Here is a 15585-nt window from a genome sequence, read left to right on the forward strand (position 1 = left end):
TCGTTGCAAATGGCAAGATCTCATTCCTTTTGATGGCTGCATAATATTCCATTGCATATATATACCACATCTTCTTTATCCATTCATCTGTCGATGGACATCTTGGCTCTTTCCACAGTTTGGCTATTGTGGACATTGCTGCTATAAACATCGGGGTGCACGTACCCCTTCGGATCCCTACTTTTGTATCTTTGGGGTAAATACCCAGTAGTGCAATTGCTGGATCATATGGTAGCTCTGTTTTCTTTTTTTTTTTTTTTTTTTTTTTTTTTTTTTTAATTTTTTTATTCTTATGTTAATCCCCTTACATTACAACATTAGTTTTAGATGAAGTGTTCCATGATTCATTGTTTGTGCATAACACCCAGTGCTCCATGCAGAATGTGCCCTCCTACATACCCACCACCAGGCTAACCCATCCTCCCACCCCCCTCCCCTCTAGAACCCTGTTTGTTTTTCAGAGTCCATCGTCTCTCATGGTTCGTCTACCCCTCCGATTTCCCCCGCTTCATTCTTCCCCTCCCGCTACCTTCTTCTTCTTCTTCTTTTTTTTTTTTTCTTAACATATATTGCATTATTTGTTTCAGAGGTACAGATCTGAGATTCAACAGTCTTGCACAATTCACAGCGCTTACCAGAGCACATACACTCCCCAGTGTCTATCACCCAGTCCCCCCATCCCTCCCACCCCACCCCCCACTCCAACAACACTCAGTTTGTTTCCTGCGATTAAGAATTCCTCATATCAGTGAGATCATATGATACATGTCTTTCTCTGTTTGACTTATTTCACTCAACATAATACCCTCCAGTTCCATCCACGTCGTTGCAAATGGCAAGATCTCATTCCTTTTGATGGCTGCATAATATTCCATTGCATATATATACCACATCTTCTTTATCCATTCATCTGTCGATGGACATCTTGGCTCTTTCCACAGTTTGGCTATTGTGGACATTGCTGCTATAAACATCGGGGTGCACGTACCCCTTCGGATCCCTACTTTTGTATCTTTGGGGTAAATACCCAGTAGTGCAATTGCTGGATCATATGGTAGCTCTGTTTTCAACGTTTTGAGGAACCTCCATACAGTTTTCCAGAGTGGCTGCACCAGTTTGCATTCCCACCAACAGTGTGGGAGGGTTCCCCTTTCTCTGCATCCCCGCCAACATCTGTCGTTTCCTGACTTGTTAATTTTAGCCATTCTGACTGGTGTGAGGTGGTATCTCATTGAGGTTTTGATTTGGATTTCCCTGATGCTGAGCGATATTGAGCACTTTTTCATGTGTCTGTTGGCCATTTGGATGTCTTCTTTGGAAAAATGTCTGTTCATGTCTTCTGCCCATTTCTTGATTGGATTCTTTGTTCTTTGGGTGTTGAGTTTGATGAGTTCTTTATAGATTTTGGATACTAGCCCTTTATCTGATATGTCATTTGCAAATATCTTCTCCCATTCTGTCGGTTGTCTTTTGGTTTTGTTAACTGTTTCCTTTGCTTTGCAAAAGCTTTTTATCTTGATGAAGTCCCAATAGTTCATTTTTGCCCTTGCTTCCCTTGCCTTTGGCGATGTTTCTAGGGAACAAACCAGTAACTCAGCTGCCTGTGAACTCAGCTTCGGCTGAGGTCCAAGAGGTTGCTGCCTGTGTTCTCCTTTAGGATTTTGATGGACTCCTGTCTCACATTGAGGTCTTTCAACCATTTGGAGTCTATTTTTGTGTGTGGTGTAAGGAAATGGTCCAGTTTCATTCTTCTGCATGTGGCTATCCAATTTTCCCAACACCATTTGTTGAAGAGACTGTCTTTGTTCCACTGGACATTCTTTCCTGCTTTGTCGAAGATTAGTTGACCATAGAGTTGAGGGTCCATTTCTGGGCTCTCTATTCTGTTCCATTGATCTATGTGTCTGTTTTTGTGCCAGTACCATGCTGTCTTGATGATGACAGCTTTGTAATAGAGCTTGAAGTCTGGAATTGTGATGCCACCGGCTTTGCTTTTCTTTTTCAATATTCCTCTGGCTATGCAGGGTCTTTTCTGGTTCCATACAAATTTTAGGATTATTTGTTCCATTTCTTTGAAAAAAGTGGATGGTATTTTGATGGGGATTGCATTGAATGTGTAGATTGCTCTAGGTAGCATTGACATCTTCACAATATTTGTTCTTCCAATCCATGAGCATGGAACGTTTTTCCATTTCTTTCTGTCTTCCTCAATTTCTTTCATGAGTATTTTATAGTTTTCTGAGTACAGATCCTTTGTCTCTTTGGTTAGATTTATTCCTAGGTATCTTATGGTTTTGGGTGCAATTGTAAATGGGATCGACTCCTTAATTTCTCTTTCTTCTGTCTTGTTGTTGGTGTATAGGAATGCCACTGACTTCTGTGCATTGATTTTATATCCTGCCACTTTACTGAATTCCTGTATGAGTTCTAGCAGTTTCGGGGTGGAGTCTTTTGGGTTTTCCACATAAAGTATCATATCATCTGCAAAGAGTGAGAGTTTGACTTCTTCTTTGCCAATTTGGATGCCTTTGATTTCTTTTTGTTGTCTGATTGCTGTGGCTAGGACTTCCAATACTATGTTGAATAGCAGTGGTGATAGTGGACATCCCTGCCGCGTTCCTGACCTTAGGGGGAAAGCTCTCAGTTTTTCCCCATTGAGAATAATATTTGCTGTAGGTTTTTCATAGATGGCTTTTATGATATTGAGGTATGTACCCTCTATCCCTATACTCTGAAGAGTTTTGATCAAGAAAGGATGCTGTACTTTGTCAAAAGCTTTTTCTGCATCTGTTGAGAGGATCATATGATTCTTGTTCTTTCTTTTGTTAATGTACTGTATCACATTGATTGATTTGCGGATGTTGAACCAACCTTGCAGCCCAGGGATAAATCCCACTTGGTTGTGGTGAATAATCCTTTTAATATACTGTTGGATCCTATTGGCTAGTATTTTGGTGAGAATTTTTGCATCCATGTTCATCAGGAATATTGGTCTGTAATTCTCCTTTTTTATGGGGTCTTTGTTTGGTTTTGGGATCAAGGTAATGCTGGCCTCATAAAATGAGTTCAGAAGTTTTCCTTCCGTTTCTATTTTTTGGAACAGTTTCAGAAGAATAGGTATTAATTCTTCTTGAAATGTTTGGTAGAATTCCCCTGGGAAGCCATCTGGCCCTGGGCTTTTGTTTTTTGGGAGATTTTTGATGACTGCTTCAATTTCCTTAGTGGTTATAGGTCTGTTCAGGTTTTCTATTTCATCCTGGTTCAGTTTTGGTAGTTGATACATCTCAAGGAATGCATCCGTCTCTTCCAGGTTATCTAATTTGCTGGCATAGAGTTGCTCATAATATGTTCTTATAATTGTTTGTATGTCTTTGGTGTTGGTTGTGATCTCTCCTCTTTCATTCATGATTTTGTTGATTTGGGTCATTTCTCTTCTCTTTTGGATAAGTCTGGCCAGGGGTTTATCAATCTTGTTAATTCTTTCAAAGAACCAGCTCCTAGTTTCGTTGATCTGTTCTACTGTTCTTTTAGTTTCTATTTCATTGACTTCTGCTCTGATCTTTATGATTTCTCTTCTCCTGCTGGGTTTAGGCTTTATTTGCTGTTCTTTCTCCAGCTCCTTTAGGTGTAGGGTTAGGTTGTTTATTTGAGACCTTTCTTGTTTCTTGAGAAAGGCTTGTATTACTATATACTTTCCTCTTAGGACTGCCTTTGCTGCATCCCAAAGATTTTGAACAGTTGTGTTTTCATTTTCATTGGTTTCCATGTATTTTTTAAATTCTTCTTTAATTTCCTGGTTGACCCATTCATTCTTCAGTAGGATGCTCTTTAGCCTCCATGTATTTGAGTTCTTTCCGACTTTCCTCTTGTGATTGAGTTCTAGTTTCAAAGCATTGTGGTCTGAAAATAGGCAGGGAATGATCCCAATCTTTTGGTACCGGTTGAGACCTGATTTATGACCTAGGATGTGATCTATTCTGGAGAATGTTCCATGGGCACTAGAGAAGAATGTGTATTCCGTTACTTTGGGGTGGAATGTTCTGAATATGTCTGTGAAGTCCATTTGGTCCAGTGTGTCATTTAAAGTCTTTATTTCCTTGTTGATCTTTTGCTTAGACGATCTGTCCATTTCAGTGAGGGGGATGTTAAAGTCCCCCACTATTATTGTATTGTTGTCGATGTGTTTCTTTGCTTTTGTTATTAATTGCCTTATATAATTGGCTGCTCCCATGTTAGGGGCATAGATATTTACAATTGTTAGATCTTCTTGTTGGATAGATCCTTTAAGTATGATATAGTGTCCTTCCTCATTTCTTATTACAGTCTTTGGTTTAAAATCTAATTTGTCTGATATAAGGATTGCCACCCCAGCTTTCTTTTGGTGTCCATTAGCATGGTAAATGGTTTTCCACCCCCTCACTTTCAATCTGGGGGTGTCTTTGGGTCTAAAATGGGTCTCTTGCAGACAGCATATCGATGGATCTTGTTTTTTAATCCAGTCTGTTAGCCTGTGTCTTTTGATTGGGGCATTTAGCCCATTTACATTCAAGGTAACTATTGAAAGATAGGAATTTAGTGCCATTGTATTGCCTGTAAGGTGACTGTTACCGTATATTGTCTGTGTTCCTTTCTGGTCTATGTTGCTTTTAGGGTCTCTCTTTGCTTAGAGGACTCCTTTCAAGATTTCCTGTAGGGCTGGTTTTGTGTTTGCAAATTCCTTTAGTTTTTGTTTGTCCTGGAAGCTTTTGATCTCTCCTTCAATTTTCAATGACAGCCTAGCTGGATAGAGTATTCTTGGCTGCATATTTTTCTCATTTAGTGCTCTGAATATATCCTGCCAGTCCTTTCTGGCCTGCCAGGTCTCTGTGGATAGGTCTGTTGCCAATCTAATGTTTCTACCATTGTAGGTTACATATCTCTTCTCCCGAGCTGCTTTCAGGATTTTCTCTTTGTCTCTGAGACTCGTAAGTTTTACTATTAGATGTTGGGGAGTTGACCTATTTTTATTGATTTTGAGAGGGGTTCTCTGTGCTTCCTGGATTTTCATGCCTGTTTCTTTCCCCAAATTAGGGAAGTTCTCTGCTATAATTTGCTCCATTATACCTTCTGGCCCTCTCTCTCTTTCTTCTTCTTCTGGGATCCCAATTATTCTAATGTTGTTTTGTCTTATGGTATCGCTTGTCTCTCGAATTCTGCCCTCGTGATCCAGTAGTTGTTTATCTCTCTTTTTCTCAGCTTCTTTATTTTCCACGATTTCATCTTCTATATTACTGATTCTCTCTTCTGCCTCATTTATTCTAGCAGTTAGCACCCCCATTTTTGATTGCACCTCATTAATAGCCTTTTTGATTTCTACTTGGTTGGATTTTAGCTCTTTTACTTCTCCAGAAAGAGTTTCTCTAATAACTTCCATATTTTTTTCAAGCCCAGCTAGTATTTTTAAAGTGATGATTCTGAACTCTAGATCTGACATCGTACTAATGTCCGTATTGAGTAGGTCCCTGGCAGTCGGTACTACCTCTTGTTCTTTTTGTTGAGGTGATTTTTTCCGTCTTGTCATTTTGTGCAGAGGAGAATAGATTAATGAGAGAACAAAATGCTAGCAGAGTAACCACGTCCCCAGAAAATATACTCTAAACAAATCAGAAAAGACCTGAAGCAGTGGGATAAGAAGGGGAAAGAGAGAAAAAAGAAAAAGAAAAAAAAGAAAAAGATAAAGATAAAAACAAAAGCAAACAAAACAAAACAACAACAACAAAAGAAAAACCAGAATGTGATCAAATATGATCTATATGGTATATAGATCAGTGCCACACACTAGATTTGGGGTGTATTTTGGTCTTTTAGAAGAAAGTGTCTCCCAAAATTTTAAAGAAAGAAAAACTTATATATGTACAAAAATAAGGGTTGATATGACGAAGGGATGGAAAATGACTTTAAAAATGGAAAGTATAAAAAATTTTATAAAAGGAATTGATAAGAAGTTGTTTGAAAAAAGAAAGAAGAGGATTTAAAAAAAGAAAAAAAAAGAAAAAAGAAAGGGAGAGGATGTGATCAGGCAGGGGAATAGAAAACACCATATACTAGAGATTTAGGGTATATTTTAATCTGTTAGAAGAAACTATCTCAAAATTTTAAAGAGAGAACAACTTATATATATAAGCCAAAAATACGGGTAACTACTATGAAGGGATAGAATATGACTCTAAAAATGAAAAATAAAATTTTTTTTTAAAAAAAAGGGATTGATAAGATGTTTGAAAAAGGGAAAAAGAAAAATTCAAAAAGAAATAAAAAGACAAAAAGACAGTTAAAAAAAAAATTAACTTTAAAAGACTAAGGAATCATGGTAAAGAAGCCGTGAATTCTATGTGCAGTAGTCCCCTAGCGCTGGAGTTCTGCTGTTCTCATTGATCGGTAAACTTGGTCTTGGCTGGCTGTTCTCGCTGATCTTCTGGGGGAGGGGCCTGTTGCCATGGTTTCCAAATGTCTCTGCCAGAGGCGGAATTGCCCCGCCCTTGCCCCCTCCCGGCTAAGTAATCTGCTCGGGTTTGCTCTCCGGGGCTTTTGTTCCCTGCGAGCTTTCCGTACAGCTTTGGAGGCGGAGAGTGAAAATGGTGGCCTCCCAATCTCCGCCCCGGAGGAGCCGAGAACTCGGGCCCCACTCCTCAGTGAGAGGGGCAGAAGGTTTATTTGAACAAACTGAAGATGAGGACTTCTCTAACCTGGGGAAGGAAAGAATTATTCAAGTCCAGGAGTCACAGAGAACCCCCAAAATCAATAAAAATAGATCAACACCTCAACATATAATAGTGAAGCTTACAAATTTCAGAGATAAAGAGAAAATCCTGAGAGCAGCACAGGACATGAGGTCTTTAACCTACAAGGATAGAAACATAACACTAGCAGCAGACCTGTCCACAGAAACCTGGCAGGCCCAAAAGTACTGGCATAATATATTTAACCTATTAAATGGGCAAAATATGCAGCCAAGAATACTTTATCTAGCAAGGCTGTCATTTAGAATAGAAAGATAAAAAGCTTCCAGAACAAACAGAAACTAAAGGAATTTGTGAGCACTAAACCATCCTGGCAAGAAATATTAAAAGGAATCCTTTGAGTGAAGAGAGAGCCCAAAAGTAATGTAGACCAGAAAGGAACAGAGACAATCTATAGAAACAGCAACTTTACAGGTAATACAATGGCACTAAATTCTTATCTATCAATAATTACTCTGAATGTAAATGGACTAAACACTCCAGTCAAAAGACACAGGGTATCAGATTGGATAAAAAAAACAAGACCCATCAATAAGCTGTCTACAAGAGACACATTTTACTCCCAAAGACACCTCCAAATTGAAAGTGAGGGGGGTGGAGAACCATTTATCAAGCTAATGGACATCAACAGAAAGCTGAGGTAGCAATCCTTATATCAGACAAACTCAATTTTAAACCAAAGACTATAATAAGAGATGAGGAAGGACACACTATCATAATAAAAAGATCTATCCAACAAGAAGATCTAACAGTTGTAAATATTTATGCCCCTAACTTGGGAGCAGCCAAATACATAAACCAGTTAACAACAAAATTAAACAAACACATTGATAATAATACAATAATAGTAGGAGACCTTATCACCCCACTCACAGCACTGAACAGATCATCTAAGTAAACAATCAACAAGAAACAAGGGCTTTGAGTGACACACTGGACCAGATGGACTTCACAGATATATTCAGAGCATTCCATCCTAAAGCAGTAGAATACACATTTATCTCTAGTGCACATGGAATATTGTCTAGAATAGATCACATACTGCCTCACAAATCAGGTCTCAACTGATACAAAAAGACTGTGATTATACCATGCATATTTTCAGACCACAATGCTTTAAAACTTGAATGCAATCACAAGAGAAAATTTGGAAGGAACACAAATACATGGAGGTTAAAGAGCATTCTACTGAAGAATGAATGAGTCAACCAGGAAATTAAAGGAATTTAAAAAAATAAATGGAAACAAATAAAAATGAAAACAGGACAGTTCAGAACCTTTGCGATGCAGCAAAGGAGGTATTAGGAGGGAAGTATATAGCAATACAGGCCTTTCTCAAGAAACAAGAAAAGCCTCAAATGCATAATCTAACCTTACACCTAAGGGAGCTGGAGAAAGAACAGCAAATAAAGCCTAAATCCAGCAGGAAAAGAGAAATAAAGATTAGAGCAGAAATCCAATGATATAGAAATAAAAAAAATCAGAACAGATCAATGAATCTAGGAGCTGGTTCTTTGACAAAATTAATAAGATCAATAAACCCCTAGCCAGACTTAAAAAAAGAAAAGAGAAAGGACCCTCATAAATAAAATCATGAATGAAAGAAGAGAGATCACAAGTAACAACGAAGAAATACAAACAATTATAAGAACATATTATGAGCAATTATATGCAAACAAATTAGGTAATCTGGAAGAAATGGAGACATTCCTAGAAACATATAAACTACCAAAACTGAAACAGGAAGAAATAGAAAACCTTAACAGACCCATAACCAACAAAGAAATGGAATCAGTAATCAAAAATCTCCCAACAAACCAAAGTCCAGGGCCAGATAGCCTCCCAGTGGAATTCTACCAAACATTTAAAGAAGAATTAATACATGTTCTTCTGAAGCTGTTTCAAAAAATAGAAATGGAAAGAAAACTTCCAAACTCTATGAGGCCAGCATTACCTTGATCCCAAAACCACAGACCCTACCAAAAAGAATTACAGACCAATATCCCTGATGAACATGGACGCAAAAATTCTCAACAAGATACTAGCTAATAGTATCCAATGGGCACATTAAAAGGATTAATTACCATGACAAAGGGGGATTTATTCCTGGGCTGTGAGGGTGGTTCAACATCTGCAAATCAATCAATATGATACACCACATTAATAAAAGAAAGGACAAGAACCATATGATCCTGTCAATAGATGCAGAAAAATCATTTGACAAAATATAGGATCCTTTCTTGATAAAAACTTTCTGCAGTGTAGGGATAGAAGGTACATACCTCAATATCCTAAAAGCCATCTATGAAAAACCCACAGTGAATATCATCCTCAATGGAGAAAAACTGAGAGCTTTCCCCCTAAAGTCAGGAGCATGATGGGAATGTCCACTCTCACCACTGTTGTTCAACATAGTACAGGAAGTCCTAGCCTCAGCAATCAGACAACAAAAACAAACAAAAAATAAAAAGCATCCAAACTGGCAAGGAAGAAGTCAAACTTTCACTCTTTGCCAACAACGTGATACTCTATGTTGAAAACCTAAAAGACTCCACCCCAAAATTGCTAGAACTGATACAGAAATTCAGCAAAGTCACAGGATATAAATCAATGCACAGCAGTTAGTTGCATTTCTATACACTAACAATGAGGCAGAAGAAAGAAATCAAGGAATTGGTCCCATTTACAGTTGCACCAAAAACAGTAGGATACCAATGAATAAACCTAACCAAACAGGTAAAATATCTGTACTCTGAAAACTAGAGAACACTTATGAAATAAAGAAACAAAAAATGGAAAAGCATTCCATGCTCATGGATTGGAAGAACACATATTGTTACAATGTCTGTGCTACCCAAAGCAACCTACACATTCAATGCAATCCCTATCAAAATACCATCAGCGTTTCTCCACAGAGCTAGAACAAACAATCCTAAAATTTGTATGGCACCACAAAAGACCCCAAATAGTCAAAGCAGTCTTGAAAAGCAAAGCTGGAGGCATAAAATTCTGGACTTCAAGCTGTATTACAAAGCTGTAGTCATCAAGACAGTATGGTACTGGCACAAAAACAGACACATAGATCAATGGAACAGAATAGAGAGTCTGGAAATTGACCCTCAGCTCTATGGCCAACTAATCATCTACAAAACAGGAAAGGATATCCAATGGAAAGAAGACAGTCTCTTCAACAAAGAGTGTTGGGGAAATTGGACACCACATGCAGAAGAATGAAACTGGACCACTTCCTTACACCATACACAAAAATAAACTCAAAATGGATGAAAGACCTAAATATGAGAAAGGAATCCATCAAAATTCTAGAAGAGAACACAGGCAGCAACCTCTTTTACCTCAGCTGCAGAATCTTCTTGCTAGACACATCCCCAGAGGCAAGGGAAACATAAGCAAAAATGAACTGATCATAATAAAAATTTTTTAAAAATAGAGACTTAAAAAAATCAACTATTGGGACTTCATCAGGATAAAAAGCTTTTGCACAGCAAAGGAAACAGTTAACAAAACTAAACGGTGGGGCTCCTGGGTGGCTCAGATGGTTAAGTGTCTTCCTTCAGCTCAGGTCATGATCTCAGGGTCCTGGGATCAAGCCCCGCATCGGGCTCCCTGCTTGGTGGGGAGCCTGCTTCTCCCTCTCTCTACTGTTCCCCCTGCTTGTGCTCTCTCGCTCTGTCAAATAAATAAATGAAATCTTAAAAAAAAACTAAAAGGCAAAATAGATGTGGTATGTGTATATATGTATATATATATATATATATATATATGTATATGTACATACAAACACACACACACAATGGAATTTTACTCAGCCATGTAAAAGAATGAAATCTTGCCTTTTGCAATGTCATGGGTGGAACTAGAGGGTATTATGCTAAGTGAAATAAGTCAGAGAAAAATACCATATGATGTCACTCATATGTGGAATTTAAGAAACAAAACAAATAACATAGAGGAAGGCAAGGAAAAATAAGATGAAGATTGAGAGGGAGGCAAACCATAAGAGATGCTGAACTCTAGGAAACAAACTGAGGTCTGCTGGAGGGGAGGTGGGATAATTGAGTGATGGGCATTTATGAGGGCACTTGATGTAATGAGCATTGGGTGTTATATGCAACTGATGAATCCCTAAATTATAACTCTGAAACTAATAAAAAAACTTTATGACTTCAAGGAGCTTTACTTGATTATCTTATATAAAGTAGCACCATCTACCAATGTTACTGAAATAGGTAATCATTTACAGGTTTTTGCTCTTTGTGTGTTTCTCCTCCTGGAATTTTTCTCTCATGAGAGCAGGAGCTTTTTGGTCTTGTTCATTAATGTATTAATAATACCTTACACAATGTATGCCACATAGTATAGGCCCTCAATAAATATCTTTTGAATAAATGGATTGATTATAAGTGATTAGTTTTAGTAGATGAGGCAGAGGGAAATGTGTAAGGTAAGTCAGTCTCAGGTTTCTGTCTGTACATCTGTGTGGGTTATGGTAAGGAATGTGGCATGAGGAATACATTTTCAGATATGCTAATGAGTAGTGTTGGGAGTGCCGCAAGGAAACCTAGTATAATGGGTGTCCAGCATGAAGTTCTGGAACTTAGCAGGAAGACATTGATTGGGGCAGACTGTGGCATTATCAACCTCAAGACAGTAGCTGGAATGAAGTGGGACTGGATGAGATGGTTCAGTAGGAGTTTTGTAGACCTACTTTTAAGGTCTCTGCATATATTACCTTTAAATATTGTTTATTTTTCACAGTTTTATCTTTTCTGTGCTTTCACTTTTTCTCCTTTGAGATTAATGTTCTGTCATTTGTTCTTTTCTGGATGATTGATAGACATGCCTGTCCTTTATAAGCAGTAATAATAGACATAAAGGTAGTATTTGTTTTTTTATTTTCATAGGAATTCACAATGGAGAAGGATACCATCATGGCAGTAAAAAACTTATCTTTCAATGTATATGAGGGGCAAATCACTGTTCTTCTGGGAACTAATGGGGCAGGAAAGACTACCACCTTATCAATTCTCACAGGTAAGTTTTCAGGGTCACCCTGATCACAGATACTGTGCATCAAACTCTGAAGCTTCTGTGTACCCTCTTAACATTGACATCATTGTTATTTAAGTTATATACACAGTTGTTGATTAATTCACACTCTTCTTTTTTTAATTTTATTTTATTATGTTAATCAACATACATTACATCATTAGTTTTTGATGTAGTGTTCCATGATTCATTGTTTGCGTATAACACCCAGTGCTCCATTCAATACGTGCCCTCTTTAATACCCATCACCAGGTTAACCCATCCCCCCCGAACCCTCAGTTTGTTTCTCAGAGTCCATAGTCAATTCACACTCTTCTTAAACAAATCATTTGTTGTAAAGTTTAAAAATCAGTATTTATTTTTGCATCTCACATGCATCTTCTTCATAATATACTGTTCTCATTGATGAAGGCAAAGACCCTCTTCTTTTTTTTTTTATTTGTTCCTTTATTTTCTTTTGTCTTACTTTCCCTTTTATTCCCCTGTCCCCTTCATAGGAAACCCATTCTAATTCAATTTACATAGTTTTCATTGTAAAATGTATAATATATATTCTTATGAATGGATTTTTATATTTATTTAAAATTTTTCAATTAACAAAACTAAAAGGCAATGCTACGGAATGGAAGAAGATATTTGCAAATGACATTACAGGTAAAGGGCTGGTATCCAAGATCTATAAAGAAACTTCTCAAACTCAACACCCAAAAAACAAATAATCTAGTCAAGAAATGGGCAGAGGACATGAACAGACACTTCTTCAAAGACATACAAATGGCCAACAGACACATGAAAAAATGTTCAACATCACTTGCCATCAGGGAAATACAAATCAAAACCACAATGAGATACCACCTTACACAAGTCAGAATGGCTAAAATTAACAAGACAGGGAACAACAGATGTTGGTGAGGATGTGGAGAAAGGGAAACCCTCTTACACTGTTGCTGGGAATGCAAGTTGGTACAGCCACTCTGGAAAACAGTATGGAGGTTCCTCAGAATGTTAAAAATAGAGCTACCCTATGACCCAGCAGTTGCACTCCTGGGTATTTACCCCAAAGATACAGATATAATGAAAAGAAGGGGCACATGCACCCCAATGTTCATAGCAGCAATGTCCACAATAGCCAAACTGTGGGAGGAAGCTGAGATGTCCTTCAAAAGATGAATGGATAAAGAAGATGTGGTCCATATATACAATGGAATATTACTCAGCCATCAGAAAGGATGAATATCTACCATTTACATTGACATGGATAGAACTGGAGGGTATTATGCTAAGCGAAATAAGTCAATCAGAGAAACACAATTATCATATGGTTTCACTCATATGTGGAACATAAGGAAGAGTGTAGAGGACAATGGGGTAGGGGGGAAAACTGGGAAGAAATCAGAGAGGGAGACAAACTATATGAGACTCTTGACTCTGGGAAACAAACTGAGGGTGGCAGAAAGGGAGGTGGGTGGGGATAACTGCCCGATGGGCATTAAGGAGGGCATGTGATGTGATGAGCACTAGGTGTTACACTGAACTGATGAATCATTGAGCATTATATCAAACACCAATGATGTACTATACCTTGGCTAATTGAATTTAAATTAAAAAATTTCAAACATTCATCCAGGATGAAAGATTTTATACCCTTACACCTACCATCTAGATTCTACTATTTTAATATTTTACTGCACCATCAAAAGGAATGAGATCTTGCCATTTGCAACGACGTGGATGGAACTGGAGGGTATTATGTTGAGTGAAATAAGTCAAACAGAGAAAGACATGTATCATATGATCTCACTGATATGAGGAATTCTTAATCGCAGGAAACAAACTGAGTGTTGTTGGAGTGGGGGGTTGGGTGGGAGGGATGGGGTGACTGGGTGATAGACACTGGGGAGGGTATGTGCTCTGGTAAGCGCTGTGAATTGTGCAAGACTGTTGAATCTCAGATCTGTACCTCTGAAACAAATAATGTAATATATGTTAAGAAAAAAAAAAGAAGAAGAAGGTAGCGGGAGGGGAAGAATGAAGTGGGGGAAATCGGAGGGGTAGACGAACCATGAGAGACGATGGACTCTGAAAAACAAACTGAGGGTTCTAGAGGGGAGGGGGGTGGGAGGATGGGTTAGCCTGGTGGTGGGTATTGAGGAGGGCACATTCTGCATGGAGCACTGGGTGTTATGCACAAACAATGAATCATGGAACACTTCATCTAGAACTAATGATGTAATGTATGGGGATTAACAAGAATAAAAAAATAAATAAATATAATATTTTACTGCAGTTGTCACATATCTATTGATCCCATTTTTAGGCATCTCAAAATTAATTTTAGATGTTAGTATGCTTTTTACTAAACAATTTGATATGCATATTTTAACTATAATTTTTCTTTTGGTATAAAATTTTATTATGATGAAACACTTAAATTTTAAGTGTTTATTTGCTGATTTTGACATGCATACATCTCTGTAATCCAATTGCCTGTTAAACTGGAGAAATTCACTACAATTCCAGAAAATTCTCACTTTACTCAAGTGATCCACTTGTAATTCATAGCAACCAGTACATTTCAGATGAGGCAATAACTTCATTCATATCATCAATGTATACTAATAAGCCAGATATTTGTTTTTTTATAAGGATTTAAGGTATATCTATTTATTTATTCATGTTTCAAGTTTTATTTAAATCCCACTTAGTTAACCTATAGTGTAATACTAGATTCAGGAATAGAATTTAATGATTCATTATGTACATATAACACCCAGTGCTCATCACAGCAAATGACCTCCTAAACTCATCACCCATTTAGCACATCCCCAGCCTACCTCCCCTCCAGCTACCCTCAGTTTGTTCTCTGTAGTTAAAGAGTCTCTTAAGTTAGGCTTCCCTCTCTTTTATTTCCCTTCCCATATGTTCATCAGTTTTGTTTCTTAAATTTCACGTAAGTGAAATCATTTGATATTTGTTTTTCTCTGACTGACTTACTTCACTTAGCATGGTACACACTAGCTCCATCCTTGTCATTACAAATGGCAAGATTTCATTCTTTTTGGTGACTGAATAATATTCTATTGTATATATATGCCACATCTTCTTTACCCATTCATCAGTTGATTGCCATTTGAGCTCTTTCCATAGTTTGGCTATTGTTGATAATGCTGCTATAAACATCAGGGTACATGTACCCCTTTGAATCAGTATTTTTGTATCCTTTAGGTAAATACCTAGTAGTGCAATTGCTGGGTCATAAGGTAGTTCTATTTTTAACTTTTCGAGGCACCTCCATATTGTTTTCCAGAGTGGCTGCACCAGTTTGTATTCCCCCCAACAGTGTCAAAGGGTTCCCCTTTGTCTTCATCCTCACCAAAATCAGTTGTTTCTTATGTTGTTAATTTTAGTCATTCTGACAGGTGTGAGGTGGTATCTCATCATGGTTTTAATTTGTATTTCCCTGATGGCCAGGTGATGTTGAGCATGTTTTCATGCGTCTGTTAGCCATCTGGATGTCTTCTTTGGAAAAGTGTCTATTCATGTCTTCTGCCCATTTCTTAACTGGATTATTTGTTTTTTGGGTGTTGAGTTTGAGAAGTTCTTTATAGATTTTGGATACTAACCCTTTATCAGATATATCATTGCGAATATTTTTTCCCATTCCAAAGGTTGCCTTTTAGCTTTGTTGATTGTTTCCTTTGCTGTGCAGAAGCTTTTTATCCTAAGTTGATTTTTGCTT

The 15585-nt window shown here is 37.6% G+C and overlaps 1 protein-coding gene across 1 annotated transcript in view; it reads left to right on the top strand.

Annotated features, from left to right (window-relative positions):
* Positions 1-15585, top strand: part of LOC123840983 (phospholipid-transporting ATPase ABCA3-like) — a 172070-nt gene that overhangs the window by 63780 nt on the left and 92705 nt on the right. The window contains exon 11 of the mRNA XM_064590316.1: positions 11702-11831. Within this exon, the coding sequence (XP_064446386.1) occupies positions 11702-11831 (130 nt within the window). The remainder of the gene's footprint in view (positions 1-11701; positions 11832-15585) is intronic.

Source organism: Mirounga angustirostris, unplaced genomic scaffold, assembly GCF_029215605.1.
Source record: "Mirounga angustirostris isolate CCGP_5_RB_7025 unplaced genomic scaffold, mMirAng1.0.hap1 SCAF_5, whole genome shotgun sequence".
Classification (NCBI taxonomy): domain Eukaryota; kingdom Metazoa; phylum Chordata; class Mammalia; order Carnivora; family Phocidae; genus Mirounga; species Mirounga angustirostris.